Below are 16,028 nucleotides of genomic sequence, written 5' to 3'. Positions count from 1 at the left end.
AACCATCATCACCTAAAATAAGCTTCATATCACAGTGTAAACTGGAAGGTTTGTTTTCAAGACAAGTTGTTCAAAAAATAAAATCAGTTTTACACAAGATGTAAATAAGCAAAAAAAAAATTCACCTACAAAATCCCTATTTTCAAAGATCTAACTGTAATTAAGGAAATGGGAGCATTTATTGCAGTAGAAAGTACAACAGGAGGATGTTTTGTAATCAGAGGTCTTCAGGAAGTTCAAACTGCAGGCAAATGTTTCAGCATTTTGACTCCAGCTTTTTCTCTCTTGAACACTGTCTTTGATGGATGATGATCAGCTAGTAATATGGCTAGTTTTATATGGTTATATTTTGTTCTTTTTTTGTTTGTTTGTTTGTTTAATATACCAATCAGAACAGACAGGAGACAGCTTTTTTTCTACACAAACACCTTTACTCGTCTATCTCAGCTCATACCACTACCTACAGATCTTGCCTTATATTCAGTCTTCCTTAGACATCATGCCAGAAATCCTCTGCATACCTCTTTAATTAATTTGACTTCTTACGAAAAGCTTTAGTGCCTGGAACAAACACTCCTACTTCTTGAATCATTTCCAGCCTTCAATTGTTTCTCAGAATTTTCTTAAAACTAAGCAGATCCACAAAATTCTTCACACTTTCTTGACTTTTTTTTACAGTAGTTTCTATTCTGCCATGAGAAATGATTCTGTTATGTCCTCCCCCAGCCTATATTCTAGATATATACACCTCATCCACAGAGCAGTACATTCCAGCCACCAAAGCGTCCACAGAGGATCCCTAAAGACCAATTAAATATTCCTTTATTACATTGATACATGAAGTACAGAATTTCTTATTAAACATTTTAATGTAAACTTGCAAAAAAGTAACTGAAAGAAGAAAATACACCAACAAAATTATTTGACATTACCTTGTATACTAACTATCATGCTACATATAAATATGCATGCAGAAAAACTAATTTCTAAACTAATTTCTAGCCCTAATTACAAGTGAGGCAAAACACAAAAAGAGACATGAACGAAACCAGCATACTGAACCCACAGGATATTTTTAAAAAAGAAACCTGCTGTTAATACGCTGTGGGAGTCAGTAGGAAGACTATGAAGCTTGTTGAGAAATTATTAGATTTAGCTTCCGCAGCCTTGCATAGCTTTGAAAAAAAAAAAAAAAGGAAATACATTACTAGTACTTCATATTTTTCAAAAGTTATTTCTCACTTAAAAACAAATAAATAAATAAGCAGGCAGACTTAAAACATATTTTATTAAAAAAATATACGTTCAAGTAAATATCTGGAAATTCATTGCACATTACTGAAAAAGCACATGAAACATTTTTGAAATATAAAGTGTAAAAGCCCAGTTACATCATGGTTGACGGTTTAACCTGAACTGTAATGGAAAAAGATATCATTACAGTTAAGTAATTAATTTGTAGTTTAGATATATAGGTAAGTATGAATTTATTAGCACCTCAGTATGAAGTTTGATTTCTATTTTACAGTGTTTATAGAAAGAAACATTGGATCAATGCAATATCTTAAAACCAAAGTGGTACTGAGGTTGCACAGAACTTAATACTAAAACCAATGTAAATAAAGTAAAACAGCACAAAGAAAGTTTATAAATTACTCAGTTATGCACCATACCATACACATATCATATTCTTTTTAAAAATATATGAATCTCATCATCAATAAATAAATAAAGTAAAATTTCCATGAGATAGTTATTGTCTCCATCTTGAACAACAGAGGCAAGCATTGCTCATAGCTAGCAATTCCCTTATCTAAAAGATTAGATCTCTTCTGAGAGCTGTTGTTGAAGTAAAAGGCTTACATTACTTATCTTGTGGCTTTTTCTCTCACCAGCTTTGCATTCCCTTGCTTCCATGACAGTACAGCTACAAGCCTTCCTTCAATTCCAGAAATAGCATTATTCTTCAGCCACAGATTTAAAACACAAAGAAAATTTAAGACAAGCTCATAATATCCAGTTCAATTGTGACCAGAAGATTACTTTTAATCTAAGGTTAAAAACCACTTTAAATTAAGAACTGATTTTCATTCTTTGGGGCTCCTTCCTTAATTGACTCTGTTACCCACAGCTCAGATACAATTTTAAATTTTTTTCCAAACATTCTCCTGAGAGCTTTCACCTCTTTTACTCGGGAATGATCTTCTCCTATAACAACATGGGACACACCTTCCTCAAGAATAGGAACTACTTTTGCACCATAAAAACGGAGCTCCAAAGCTCTAATTGATAGTCTTGTGCCATGGATTTTGGTACTGGGCTTGTTAATAATAGCATAATAGTCCACATAAATAGTGTTTCCTCTGAATATACACAGTTGACAGCTGTTCCATGAATACCGTTCTTCTAACTCAGCAATCAAGTCCAAAGGCATCTTCTTATTATCCTTCACTCTTGAGAACACTTCCTTGAGTTGTGCAACATCTGTATCTGCTGTGTAGCTGTCTCCATAGCAATCATACTCACGAGCAAAATGTTCTCTTGTGTCAGGAGACATGTGAATCATAAAGGCTGGCTGCCAAGGTACCAGCATTTTTGACTGAAAACACTGAAGAAGCCACTCTGCTTTCACCACATCATATTTGTTGGAAGCAATAATGTTTTTAACTCTGACATTCTCAGCTCCTACAATGACACAGTAAGTGTCAGGTCCAGGGTTCTGTACCACACTGCCACCACATTCAGCTATTTTGCTTTCCAGTTCAGACTTGGAGTACCTTCCAGTTCCTGTCATCACACAAAATTCTACATCCTCAAACACACTGGAAATTTTGTTGACATTAGAAAGATCGGGAGCTTTAAACTGTTCAGCTATTCCAATTACCTTCTTCACCTTTGGTACAGTTCTCTTTTTCTTCTCTTGTGGCTCATCGTATTCATCAATATATAGGTGCTTGGATGCCAGCTTCCCTTCTGCTCTGCTTCTAAGATGTTCTAGCATGTCCAAAGTCATGCATTCATACCATTCTTTGTCCTCTCTTATTTTTTCAATTCTGGGGAATCTCAGAGTACAGTCAGTTTTGTACATATCACTGTCAACAATCTCAGCTGCCTTGACCTGAACTATGACAGAATTACAAGGCTCAATGTACATTTCAGGTTTTTCAGTGCCACACAAAATGTTACAAGGAGGGTCCTTCCTATTGTAAGGCTTCCAATGTTTAGCCAGTTTCAAACCCAGATCATATAATTCCTTCATAGTGTAGCCAGAGCCAACACGACAAATAGAGTGGAATGCAGTAGGTTTTTCATTTGGAGCTGGAGTCTCTGCAATAGCACACAGAAAATGAGACATCATTCCACCACGTGAGCCTTTTCCCCAGTAACCACCAACAATAAGAAGATCTAGCTCATCCATCAGCCCATTGACATATTCCGGCTTGATTTTTAACCAGCCTTCCCCACGTTTGTCAGGCTTGTAAGTGGACATGGGATCTTTTATCATAATGCCTTCCTCTCTGTTATCTATTGCTTCATTTAAAGCATCAATTACTTCTTTTCTTGTCCTGGCACTTTTTTTATGTACAACATGTATCCTGCCTGTTACTGGGGTAAATACATTACTTAAGATCTTGTATCTTTTGCTCAGGGATTCATGACCCAACTTCTGATCATTTATCATTAATACATCAAACACACAGAAGCAGGTCTGCAGATCAGAGTCCTCTACCATTCTTTTGATGTCAAATTTGTTTCCTTTTTGCATAAAGGTTTGCGTTTCAGGATTGTAAGCCATCATTTCACCATCAAGAATGCAATTTTGTATGTCACTTTTAAATATGTTATGAATAAATGGTGTTAATGAGCCATCGAGGGGGGAAGCACCAAACTGCTGAGTATAGTCAAACCCGTTTCTGGAAAAATATTTATACACATCACCATCTTTGTGCATCTGCATACGTTCACCATCCAGTTTAGTTTCTATGTAGAATACCTGGTTATTCATCTGCTTCTCAATTTGCTGGACGTCGGCAATAGCAGCAAGCATTGGTTTAAAGGCAGAAAATAACGTGATAGAAACATCGCTAAGTGATACAGAGGGGTCGTGCAGCTGCCTACAAACTTTTTCCAAATCTGTCGTGACATTGTGTAATTCAGCAGCATCAGGATGAAAAATTGAAAATATCGTTTGTTGACTAACACCAAGTTTTAGATCCTTTATAATCATCCGGATGAGCCACTTTTGCTCGAGTGCTGTGCTTTGGGTAATTAATTGAAGAAGGCTTTTCTTTACCAGTCCCTTGTTTTTAGCAGCATTGTTGTTTGCAATGGCATCCAGCAGTTCATTGACCTGCTCTACAGTCAACCTGCCTCGCTTAGGGCTTCGGGGTTTTAACACAAAGTATGCGATCATTGCAAAGTCTCCAGCATCTCCACGTGAACCAGTGGGCGTTCTGTAATTTAAAAGCTTCACAGCATCCTTTCCATCTTTTGGTAAGTTAAGCAGTTCAATGTAAAGTTTTGCAAGCATGGTTTCCTTAATTCCATACGCCATCCTTTCCCTTTCCAGCTGTGGAAGTATAAGCCGCATAGCAGGATAGAAAGAATCAGTGACATCTTTCTCTTTTTGATGGAGAGCACTGTGGAATTTTCTCCAGGAATCTAAGAAATCCTTGAAGTACTTGGTTTTCTCTGGCCGGGATTTACACGTCTGTATTCGCTCCAGGGTGGAACACAGGTCTGCAAAAGGCACGTGCGAGGCCACTGTTCTTTTAGGAGAAAGCTGTGAGGCGGGTGCAGAAGCCATCTGGGTAGGTTTTTTCACTAAACCAGAAAAATTACGTTTGTAAAGGAAGGAGATGCCAGCATATTATTCCATCTCGAAAATAAAATAAAATAAATACAGGATGTACCCCTCAGTACACACCCCTGCTGCGGGCAGGCCCACTGCCACCATCACACCGTTGCCACAGTCACGACGAGGCCGGCCAGCCTCTATCGAGAGCAGAAGCGGAGGAGAAGAGGGCTGGGTGAGACGGAAAGGAACCGCCGCGAGCTGCCGGCCCCAAACAGACTTACACGGAATCCAGGAAGCGCAAAGCCCGGCACCGCTGTGCTCAGCCTTGCCCCCCTCCTCTACTCCGGAAGGGGCGGAGCAGGGCGGTAGCGCCCCCACCGCGCTGCGCCTGCGCAAAGAGCGCTGCTGCGGGGAAACCGCGGCGACGCCACAGGGCCTGGAAGAAAGGAGAAAACGGAAGGAGAAGCGGCAGCTGCGGCGTGACCCGGAAGTGGAAGTGGGCACTGCCTGACCCGGAAGCGGGAGTTACGGCTGTTGCCTTCCTGGCTTGGGAGGAACGGAGTTGAAGTTGCGCTTTGGGGTCGCGCTCGGCTGAGGCTCCGCCGGCGGCGGTCACCGCGGGACGATGAGGCGGGTGGGTCTGATCCCTTCCTGTCTGCCCCGCTGGGAGGTTGGCGCGGTCGGCGGGGGCATCCGGGTCTCCGCCGCGGGAGGCCGTGGACGCGCTGGGAGGCGGCGGCTGTTCTGTGGGTGGACGCGGCTCCGCTCGGCTGACCGCGGGCGTCTGTCCCAACGGCTCTGAGCAGCTCTTTTGTGTGCCTTCCTACCAGCCCCGGGAAAACAGAGGCTGCGACGTGTTCCCCCCCGCCCCCCCGTGTGGGCCTCATTAGTTTCTATGTGACGCAGCCCCTGTGCGCGGGGGTGTTTGAAGAAGGCAGGGCAAGAGATGACGGCTTCTTTCTCCTTAGCGTGTCACGGGAATAGATGGAAAAGACTGAGCAGGCTGTAAAAATGGAAGTAGTATATTTTAAGAGTCCATACTCACTAGAATGCCAAGGCTCTACGACAGTAACAGCCCTCGTTTTTGCTCTTGCTCTTGTTTCCTTAACATAGTGCCATCATAATTTGGGATATACTTGTAAGAATCATGAGGATTTGTCAGTTGTGCATGAGCGAAGAGCATAATGGAGATTAAGAAAATAACATTTTCAATCATGAGCATGCACAGCTTCATGCAGAGCTATGGAAGTGTGCTCTAGTAGGAAGAGTGGCTTTCTGGTTCCAGAAAACAGTCCTCAAATGTCTGATGCTGTATTGTGCACGCTCCACTTTTGGCTCAGGTAGGAGTAGCTGCTTTGTTTCTGAGAGAGTTCATCGATAAGATTTTTAGAACCAAGAGTGTGCAGTTTTCCGATCACTGTTAAACTTCTTGTAGGTCTTTTTTTCTGGACTAGTTCTTTCTCTGGATCTGTATTTTGATAGTTGAGGACTCAATATTTCTACTTCCAGAAGCCTTTGGAAGGACTGTGAGTAAATGTTAAACTTGTGTAAAACTTGTCTGGAGGAGGTGGAGCATAGAGGAAGAAATTATAGTATGACAGAACAGGTATCTTCAGATTTCTCTCTGTATTCTGAAAAAAAGCCTCTTTTTCAAAGCCACGAAGAAATCCTAAGTGCTGCAGTGATTGTTAAAATTTAACATTTTTGAAGCTCTTTGAAGAGATCAGATATGCTGCTGTTCTTAACTCTAAGTGTGTTCATATTCTGACTAAAGATTAAGTTTTGGAGGCACTGTAGATCTACTACGACTTTATTATTATAAACTATACATACTTTATGCTATATAATGTATGTAGTCTGAGGCATTTCAGAGTGTTTCTCAAACTACATTATAAAATGATGTTTTCAACTTTATCAGTTCTTTCGTGCAAAAGCTTGAGTATGGTATGTTTGGCTTCATCAGTGAGTCAGGTGCATAACTTCTAAGAGTACTGGCTGTCAGTACTCCTGAAGCTTATTTCAAATAAACAATTAAAAACATTGATTGTGTGTAACGCAAAAAACAATTTTACTCAAAGTTCCCAAATGAAATTGTCTTTCAGGCAGAGATGAAGCACGGAAAATCGTCACATCCAAAGGTAAATGTTTTATAATGTAATTAGTGTGTAAAATAGCTTTTTCAGTAGCAGAAACATAGGAAAAGACCACAAATTTGACTAAGCCTGTGGCAAATACAAGAACAGTTTCATCTGCTGTTCAAAATGGGTGAATAGTTGTTCAGAAGTTTTTATGGACTTAGTTGATAATGATATTAACCATTTAAGACTTGCTTTAGAGCACAGCAGAATACCATTTAAACATTTTGGTCATAAAGACAATTTTTTCTCACAGTTTTTATAATTATGATTGATTTATGCTCTGGGTAGTTAGTTAAGTATGAAACATGTAGCTTATCTGATGAAACACAAAAGTCTGTCAGTGGCAATAATTCCTGAACAATAGATTCAGCGGTGAAGACAGGTAGATAAGACAGCAACTCAGGGCTGCCAAATTTCACTTATGTTTTGAGATGCAATACAATTTGCAGCTTTGTAAACTGAACTGGTCCTTACTGGTCTTTAAACAAGATGCACTGTTTGAAGCACAGCAGCCTTCTGGCTATGTCTTAATTTCAGATAGTTCTTAATGTTAACTTGTGCCACATTTCTGTTCTACAGCAGAAAACTTTACCTAAGAACTTAGTATTTTAAGGCTGTTTTCTGCTTGTTCCTTAAGATCACAAGCATAATCAAAAAAAGCTTTTGCAAAAGCTGGCTTTTCTTATATAGCTTTATCAGAAAGACAGGAGGAAATTTGAATCAATTAGATGATAAAGAAAATTCTAATTGTAATTGTGACTCAGAAAAGAGCAGTAGAGCTTTGTTTGTATAGTCTGAAGAAAGTCTAAAGGTAGGTTACATATTTTGAGTGTATGCTTCTAGTATTTGCTGAATTTGGTTTCTGGTATCAAGGCTTGATTTATGAAATCCTGTTGTTTCACATACATATTTTAATAATGTAATAGTTGTTTTGTTGGATGAAGTGTAATAGCACTTCGGTAGTACAGAATTACATTGAGTTCTAGTTACTGGGCACATTGTATTTTCTACTCCAGTAGCAAAGTATAGCAGCAGTATTTCAGTAGTTTAGCACCTTGGTAGAATTATCTTACTGAAATAAAAACATGAAGCTATGCAGAAATGAAGCTAACATACTCACAGCTGGTTTTATAACTTACCTACTTCCTAATATCAATCCTTAGTGTACATGGAATAGCCATCTACAAAATATCTTATTGTCTTATGTAACATTTTTGACCTTTTTATAAGTCGTTTTTATTCGTCTTTTGGGCACATCTTGTTGAGAAAGCTTTTTTGGGCCCTATTTTCTTTCATAAGGAAGCAAAATTGCATTGGAGGTGTAGGAGGAGTGTTTTTATTGTGTTGTTACCAGTGCTACTAATTTTGGTCTTCTAATTCATTGTAGGAAATGTTTGTCCACTTAGAGAATCACAGAATGGTCGAAGTTGCAAAGAACCATTTGGGATCATCTAGTCTATCCCCAGTGCACCAAGCAGGGTCACCTAGAACATATTGTTCAGGAGATCACATCCAGGCAGGTTCTGAATATCTCCAGAGTAGCAGATGCCATAAACTCTGTGGACAGCCCGTCCCAATGCTCTATCTCTTTCAAAGTAAATAAGTTTTTCCTCATGTGCAGTTGGAACTTCCTGTGTTTCAGTTTGAGTCCGTTGCCTCTTGTCATGTTGTCAGGCACCACGGAAAATACCCTAAACTCATTCTGTTGATATCCTCTCTTAAGATATTTTTACACATTAATAAGATCCCCTCTCAGTCTTCTCTGGGCAAAATAGGCCTTGTTCGCTCAGCCTTTCCTTGTAGGAGAGATACTCTAGCCCTTTAATCAGCTTTGTAGCCCTCTTCTGGACTTGCTGGGGCTCCATGCCTTTACTGGGGAGCCCAGAATTGCACACAGTACTCCAGTTGTGGCCTCACCAGGGCTGAGTAGAGGGAAAAGAGAACCTCCCTCAGCCTCCTGGCAACACTCTTTCTAATGAACCCCAGGATCTCATTGGCCTTGACCACAGAGACACACTGCTGGCTCATGATCAGCCTGCTGTCCACCAGGACTCCCAGGTCCTTCTCTGCAGAGCTGCATTCCACTAGGTCGGCCTCCAGCCTGTACCAGTACACGGGTTCCTCCTCCCAATGTATAGGATCCAGCTTTTGCCCTTAATTGAATATCATGATGATCTTCTTCCCTCAACTTTCCAGCTTATTCAGGTCTCTCTGAATGGCAGTGCAGTTCTGTGGTGTATCTGCCTCTTCAACCAATTTGGTATCAGCAAACTTGATGAGGGTGTGCTCTCTGCTTTCATGTGCCTTGATGAATAAGTTGAATGCAACAGATTCCTGGAGGACACCAACAGCTACAGGCCTCCAGCCAGACTCAGTGCCACTGATCACAGCACTGAGCTCCAGTCAACCAGTTCTTAATCCACCTTACTGTCCATTCATCTAACCCATGTTTTCTGAGCTTACCTATGACAAAAGAAAGTTCTGTTAGAAATGGAAATACCTAATATCCTCTGTCCTAAATTGTCTGTTTTCAGGCAACATCTGTGCATACATGAATGTGGATACTGAATATGAATTCATAAATAATATAAGAAAACTGAGTTGGAATAGTTGTTCTCTAAGCTATTTCTTATTTCTTCACTTCTGCACGTTTGGAGTAGATAGAATGTGTAAAAACTTTTTCACATTGCACTTGATAAATGTGCAAATATTAAGGTGTAACAGATTTGTTTCTGATTTACTTGTAATAATTTGCATAAAAGATGGCAGTTTTTCCTGGACTTTTTTCCATGCTTATCTGGGGAGTGGCTTATAGAGGTGACCTTTTTTCGGCCTGATCCAGAGAATTTAATCCTTTATTTTAGGATGTCACTGTCATCTTATGCATTGTGTGTTTATGATGTGTCTTTTCTTTTTGGACTTACCAACAGTTGTGCTTTTCATCGATCAGGGTAGCATAACATAGGTAGCTACTGTTCTCAGTGGTCTTGTATGATGACAATTGTGCCATTTAGCTACAGATTCAGTATGGCTTACAGATCTGAGAGCATACAGCAGTCTTTATAAATCAGAACTAAGAAAAAAAAATAGCAAAATGTGTTATAAATGTAAGCACCATGTGGTATCTTGCTGTAATGGAGTTTCTTTCTTCTGATAGGTTGGTGTGTTACTCTGTGTTGCACAACCTTGATCAACTGTGATTACAACAACTAAACAATAGCTGTCCCTACGTGTGTGCTGTTAGCCTTGATTGGTTGCAGAGTGAAGTACATAGGCTTACTCAATGTTCCTCTTAACATTACTTAATCAGTAGCAGTGTAGAAAGAACAGCTATTTTTGTTTGTGTTCCCTGGATTCTAGAATTACTTACAAGAACTTTTGACAATCCAAAGTGTATGTTTTCTGTTGTGGACAGCAGGGATAAATGAAGGAAAATGCAGGTTGAGGTTCCAGTAAATTAATTTTTAGTGCTACTGTTAGATATTGCCTGTTGAGATTCTGTAATTGGGATTTAGGATTATTTTAAAGCCTTTTTCTTATGTTTGCTTTTTTACTTGTTACTCAGATCTGAATGTTTTCCAAAAATTGGAAGGGGTTTTCCCATCAAGTATAATGTTTATGCTTTTGTGTAATGATGTACAACAAGGCATTCATATTTCCAGAAGATTAAAGAGATTCTTTTTTCTCTTATATTTATATTTCTCTTTGGATTTTTTATAGGATTTACTTGAAGTAGAAGATCACTGACTACTACAATGGAAAAGTCACGGATGCTTTGGACCTTTGTTGAAAGATGGCTACTAGCTTTGGCTTCCTGGTCTTGGGGTCTCTGCCGTATTTCTCTTTTACCTTTGATAGTAACTTTCCACTTGTATGGAGGCATCATACTACTCTTACTAATATTTGTGTCAATAGCAGGTATATTATATAAATTCCAGGATATGCTGCTTTACTTTCCTGAACAGCCCTCTTCATCACGCCTTTATGTTCCTATGCCTACTGGTATACCACATGAAAACATCTTCATCAAAACCAAAGATGGAGTTCTTCTCAATCTTATTCTGCTGAGATACACGGGGGACAATGCAGCATATTCTCCAACCATCATTTACTTTCATGGGAATGCAGGCAACATTGGCCACAGGTTGCCAAATGCTTTGTTAATGCTAGTAAACCTGAAAGTAAACTTAATCCTAGTTGATTATAGAGGGTATGGAAAAAGTGAAGGAGAAGCAAGTGAAGAAGGCCTGTACATAGATTCTGAGGCTGTGTTAGACTATGTGATGACTCGGTCTGATCTTGATAAAACAAAAATTTTTCTCTTTGGCCGTTCCTTAGGGGGAGCAGTAGCTATTCATTTAGCATCTGAAAATTCCCATAGGATATCTGCCATCATGGTTGAGAACACCTTTCTTAGCATCCCACACATGGCCAGCACTTTGTTTTCTTTCTTTCCAATGAGATACCTTCCTTTATGGTGCTACAAAAATAAGTTTTTGTCCTACAGGAAAATCTCTCAGTGCAGAATGCCTTCGCTCTTCATCTCTGGGTTGTCTGACCAGTTAATTCCACCAGTTATGATGAAGCAACTTTATGAATTATCCCCAGCTCGGACTAAGAGATTGGCAATTTTTCCTGATGGAACTCATAATGACACTTGGCAGTGCCAGGGATATTTCACTGCACTCGAACAGTTCATCAAAGATGTAATAAAGAGTCATTCCTCTGAAGAAATGGCAAAAACATCATCTAATGTAACAATAATATAACTGATATTCTTCTTTGGTGTAGGGCTATACCTGCACTGTGTCTTGATTTGTGAGAAGTGGTAAAAGAATGCCCATTTTTAAATGTATGTCATGTCTGTACTTGCCTGAAGAGTGAAATTAAACTTTGAAAGGTCTGATGCTTTATTAAGATGTTCCAGATAACTTTTACATTTGCAGCATTGTAAATGAACCATTTTATGTCTTTCTCATACTTTTTTGATATCTGTCCAAATACTCCATTTGTTTGATATGTACAACAGTTGCTATTAAAAGAAAAAAGAAAAAAAAAACAAAAAACTTGCTACAAGAATAGTACAGAACATGTTAGTTTAGAACAATGGGAGGCTTCACTGCTGTATGTGTGAGCTTTATGGACAGTCATGGTTAGCTCAATGATTTGTTGTTTCTTCTTGAGTTTATTTAAATTGTGCCATGCATGAGATAGTTTTATTCCTTGAAATTTTATATTATGCAAGGTGGGAAGTCTTTTAATGTGCTAAATAATGTACAATAACATTAATGATAGTGTATACTTACAAGTATACCATCCTTCATTATTTTTTTTAAAACAGTTATACATACACATTTATATATATATTTCAAACTGCAATTGAAGAGGAAATGACATTTTCCCTGTTCTCAGTTTACTGTTTGTATGATAGTATGGCCCACTTTTTATTATAAAGTTGTAAGTGGCTGAACATGATGGCTGGTGGATTTTGCCCAGGCAGTTTCTTCGTAAAAGATAGAGGTAACACTCAAAAAGAGAGCAGTATGATTTGACTTCTAAAGGTCCTCTCCAACTAAATCTCTCATCTGTTTGCCTGCAAGTTAGTGTTGATGTTGTCAGCCCATATAGCTGAGGTAGGATTTCCTAAGGCGGAGTGGTCAGCGTGATGGATGGAAGCATCACGCAAGTTACCTATTTGTGTTTGGTTTTAAATATCCGTGCCCTTTGTTTCTTTTGGAGGTATAAATAAATCTAAATAAATACCAGTGATTACAGTTGGGGAGTAACATAGACTGGCGTTACAGTAAGAGTAATAAGAATGAGCAGCACGTTAACAGCTATAAGATTAGTTGGAGAACATTAATACTCTCTTGCTTATAAAACAAATTTAATTTTTTTTGCACTTCTGTCACATGGTGTGAAAGTGGCCAATGCATAGGCAGTAGAACTGAGTTTTCTTTAGTTATACTGGAATTTTTTAGGATTGTATCTCATCATATCAGAGCCAGCAATGCTCTGAATGAGCCTGATTCTGACTCGATGTTGGGTTTTGGCTTTATCCAAGTAATCTTTCCAAACTTGCATGGTATTAGTTCAGTTTAATGGGGTGTGTTGTGTAAATTATTCTACAGATTGAATTGCCCATCTGCTGCAGCTGAGAGTTTGCCTCTTCAATTTTTATGGGAAGAGCTGTGGAAAAGTCTTCCACCAACACCAAATCTGTACAATTTCCCTCGAGGTTGAAATTTTTAAATAAAATTATTTTTTCACCATGATGCTGTGATTCAGAAAAGCATCAGAATATTTTAAGCTTGAGCATAAGTTCTTTTGTTGAATAAAACTGCTTTCCTGAACTAGTACTTCAGTAGTTATGCCTCCAATTTTTTACATGGAATTAGTTATAATGTGGACATGCATGTTGTCAAGATTACAGATAATGATACTTATTTTATTATAAACACTTCAATATCATCCTTTCAATTTTTTTTTTCTTTTTTAAACAAGCATACATACCAGAATTTGCTTCTAACTCTGGTAAGTATATTTTGTCATTCTATTACTAAGATCCGTTCAGAAATGGTTGAAGAAGGTGTAGATGCTTTTGAACCTGAAGACTTAAAATCATTGCAGACAAAGTATAGCTTAGAACTTGACAAACCATGTCCTCAAATGTACAATGGTCTTCTTTTTTCAGAGGTTTTTGAAGAAAAGATTTTGGTGCCATTTGATTTGGGAGGACTGAGGAGCATTCTCTTTTTGTGATGTTTTAAAAAACAGTGCTGGTTCTTCTGTCACCCATGATATATTGCTTCAGTTATTTCATAATACTTTTGAATTAAAGTGGAGGGATAAGGGAGAAAGAAAAATAAGTGGATGTGTACTGCTTTTTTCTGAAAACAAGTGATAAAGCCAAAAGAAAAGAAAAAAATTACTGGAAGACTAAATACAGATAAATAGTTGTTTCAAAAGTTATCATAGCTTGCCATTAAACACTATTGTATTTGTCATTATATGTGAATTTCCTAAGTAAAGATTCTATTCCACTTTGCACAGATCAAATAGGCAGGCAAAAACATCAACCCAGAACACCTCCATTTCCCTTCCAGCCTTCTGGATTATGTGGCATTTCCATACAAATGAATATTCTCGTTTGGGCCCACAGTTAACGTCAATGTCAATTGTGTGGCCTTGGGTTATAGTGAAGAGGAGCTGTTCATAGTGCACTGTATTTAAACCTTACTTTTTATTATCAAGCCATATCTTTTCGCCATAGTGTCTGCAGGACATAAAGATATCTGGTTTTACAAATACCGAGAAGATGCAGTCATCATATACGCTTACTTAATGTATTCCACTTTCCATATGAGGAAGAAGCAAAAATGGGCTTAATACATTGGACACATCCACATGCAGATGAATGCCTATTATCATTCTGTTTTTCATTGCATTGGCTATGAAAGCCACTGAAAGAAGACAGGAAGAAAGTAGTTATGCAAATATTCAAATGCTGTAAATATGATCTGAGGGAAAAGAAAGAAGAATCTTGTAGCTTGACAAAACAGGACTTGCTTTGTTTTGTGGTCTATATGATGGCAACTCATGGTTGTCTTCTGTGGAAAGCCATTTTCAGACAGTACATTGCAAGAATCATAGTAATAATTTCATATTGCCAAAAATTCTTAAAATACTATTGCATTTATTGCACTTAATTCCATGATATGTTTTCCCATACCAGTTCTCTGTTTGTGTATAAATGTTTCCCAAGTGATTGTTGTATGTGTATATATATGTTTCTAGTTTGAGAAGAGGAAGTTGATTTATTTTCACAGATTTGTAAGAAAGCCTTTCACATTGAGTATGTTCATTAAAGGAATTGTCCCTTTTATAAGAGGAACTTTGTTTAAAAAAAAAAAAAAAAAGGAAAAAAAAAAAGTCCAGGGGTGGAGGAGGAATGGTGGAGTGATGGAGCTGAACAGCTATAGCTGTAGAGTCCATGTAAGGAATCATCTAGTACAATACCTTGTGTGTTTGGTATTAATTAGTGAAAATACTTGAGGCTTCCTGCTGACCCAAGTTTACATTCCTGGTATTTGCTTCTGAACTGTGAATTGCAGAGATAAGCTATGGTTTGAGATGGGAATGAAAGAAAAAGGTAAACTGATAAAACTGCCCTCATGTCCATTTCTCAGGTAAAATTAGAAATATAGCACAAATGCATTTGGTAGGTTATGGACAATCTCTCAGATGAAGGGCAAATGGCTTAACTATTTATATAGAATATGCATATCAGCATCTCTTAGCTAATCATTTGTGTCACCTTGAATGTTCCTAGTGAAGTATACAAGGCTGAATACCAAGGTATGTTCTCCTATTAGCAAAAAGATGCAGACGTACCTCCATTTCTATTCCATAATTTAATTATTGAAAGGCCTATTTTTATTTTGTTAATAACAAGTGATTTTCCTAAGGATACATCTGTCAAATGCAAAAGCAGTGCCTCCTGCACTGGTGGGATCAGCCTGGTGTATCCCACTGAGAATAATTTACAGTGCCATCCTGCTTGTATAATTCAGAGTAGAATCCTGCAGAAGTGTAGATAGAGAAAGCATACTCAAGTTCTAAACAACACTCATGTTTTGAATTCAGGAATAGTCATTTGAATAAATGATTCAAGCTCTCTTATTTGATTTTTCTTTAGTGTATAGTTAATGGAAAAATGTCATAATAAAATATTCTTAAGTTTTGTAGATGAAGCATAAATGTTATTGTATCAATATGTGCTAATTGTGGCAAAGTTTTACATTCTCATTCTAGTCTGGTTTTTACAATAAAATTAATTTTACAAAAACCACTTTTCTATTTTTATGTACTGACATATGCAATAAATTGATACATTAAAAGTGCTGTTGATGTCTTGTTCTAGTTTGTGACCTGTCTTCAGTATGAGTACAGGGTAATTTTGTATGCCTGGTCAGGGTATCATTTTCAGTTGCCAGGGCACATGAAATAGTCATCTCTGTTGTTAGAGGTGACATTTGTGAAAAGTTATTACAAATAGGAGGGAAGATAAATTAACTGTCTATTTCTAAGCT

At 38.1% G+C, this 16,028-nt stretch overlaps 2 protein-coding genes across 4 annotated transcripts; one reads left to right on the top strand and one right to left on the bottom strand.

The window, feature by feature from the left end:
* Nucleotides 1-1,269: 1,269 nt before the first annotated feature.
* LIG4 (DNA ligase 4) lies at nucleotides 1,270-5,156 on the bottom strand. 2 transcript variants are annotated; one of them, XM_042810112.1, is made up of 2 exons: nucleotides 5,080-5,156; nucleotides 1,270-4,824 (listed from the first exon to the last, which is right to left on the bottom strand). In XM_042810112.1, exon 2 carries the CDS (start codon nucleotides 4,805-4,807, stop codon nucleotides 2,069-2,071), a length of 2,739 nt encoding a protein of 912 aa, XP_042666046.1. In that variant the 5' UTR covers nucleotides 4,808-4,824; nucleotides 5,080-5,156; the 3' UTR covers nucleotides 1,270-2,068. The 2 variants fall into 2 exon arrangements, with proteins under 2 accessions (XP_042666046.1, XP_042666045.1); XM_042810111.1 differs by having other exon boundaries at nucleotides 4,928-5,148.
* Nucleotides 5,157-5,284: 128 nt separating this feature from the next.
* ABHD13 (abhydrolase domain containing 13) lies at nucleotides 5,285-13,295 on the top strand. Of its 2 annotated transcripts, XM_042810640.1 has the most exons (3): nucleotides 5,285-5,432; nucleotides 6,901-6,936; nucleotides 10,657-13,295. In XM_042810640.1, exon 3 carries the CDS (start codon nucleotides 10,692-10,694, stop codon nucleotides 11,703-11,705), a length of 1,014 nt encoding a protein of 337 aa, XP_042666574.1. In that variant the 5' UTR covers nucleotides 5,285-5,432; nucleotides 6,901-6,936; nucleotides 10,657-10,691; the 3' UTR covers nucleotides 11,706-13,295. The 2 variants fall into 2 exon arrangements, with proteins under 2 accessions (XP_042666574.1, XP_042666575.1); XM_042810641.1 differs by lacking the exon at nucleotides 6,901-6,936.
* The last annotated feature ends 2,733 nt before the right edge of the window (nucleotides 13,296-16,028 follow it).

The sequence above is a fragment of the Centrocercus urophasianus genome, unplaced genomic scaffold, assembly GCF_019232065.1.
Source record: "Centrocercus urophasianus isolate 14NV4802_14NV808 unplaced genomic scaffold, USGS_Curo_1.0 seq_12, whole genome shotgun sequence".
Classification (NCBI taxonomy): domain Eukaryota; kingdom Metazoa; phylum Chordata; class Aves; order Galliformes; family Phasianidae; genus Centrocercus; species Centrocercus urophasianus.
Note: the sequence above shows the minus strand (reverse complement) of the source record. Positions and strands in the feature narration are given on the sequence as shown.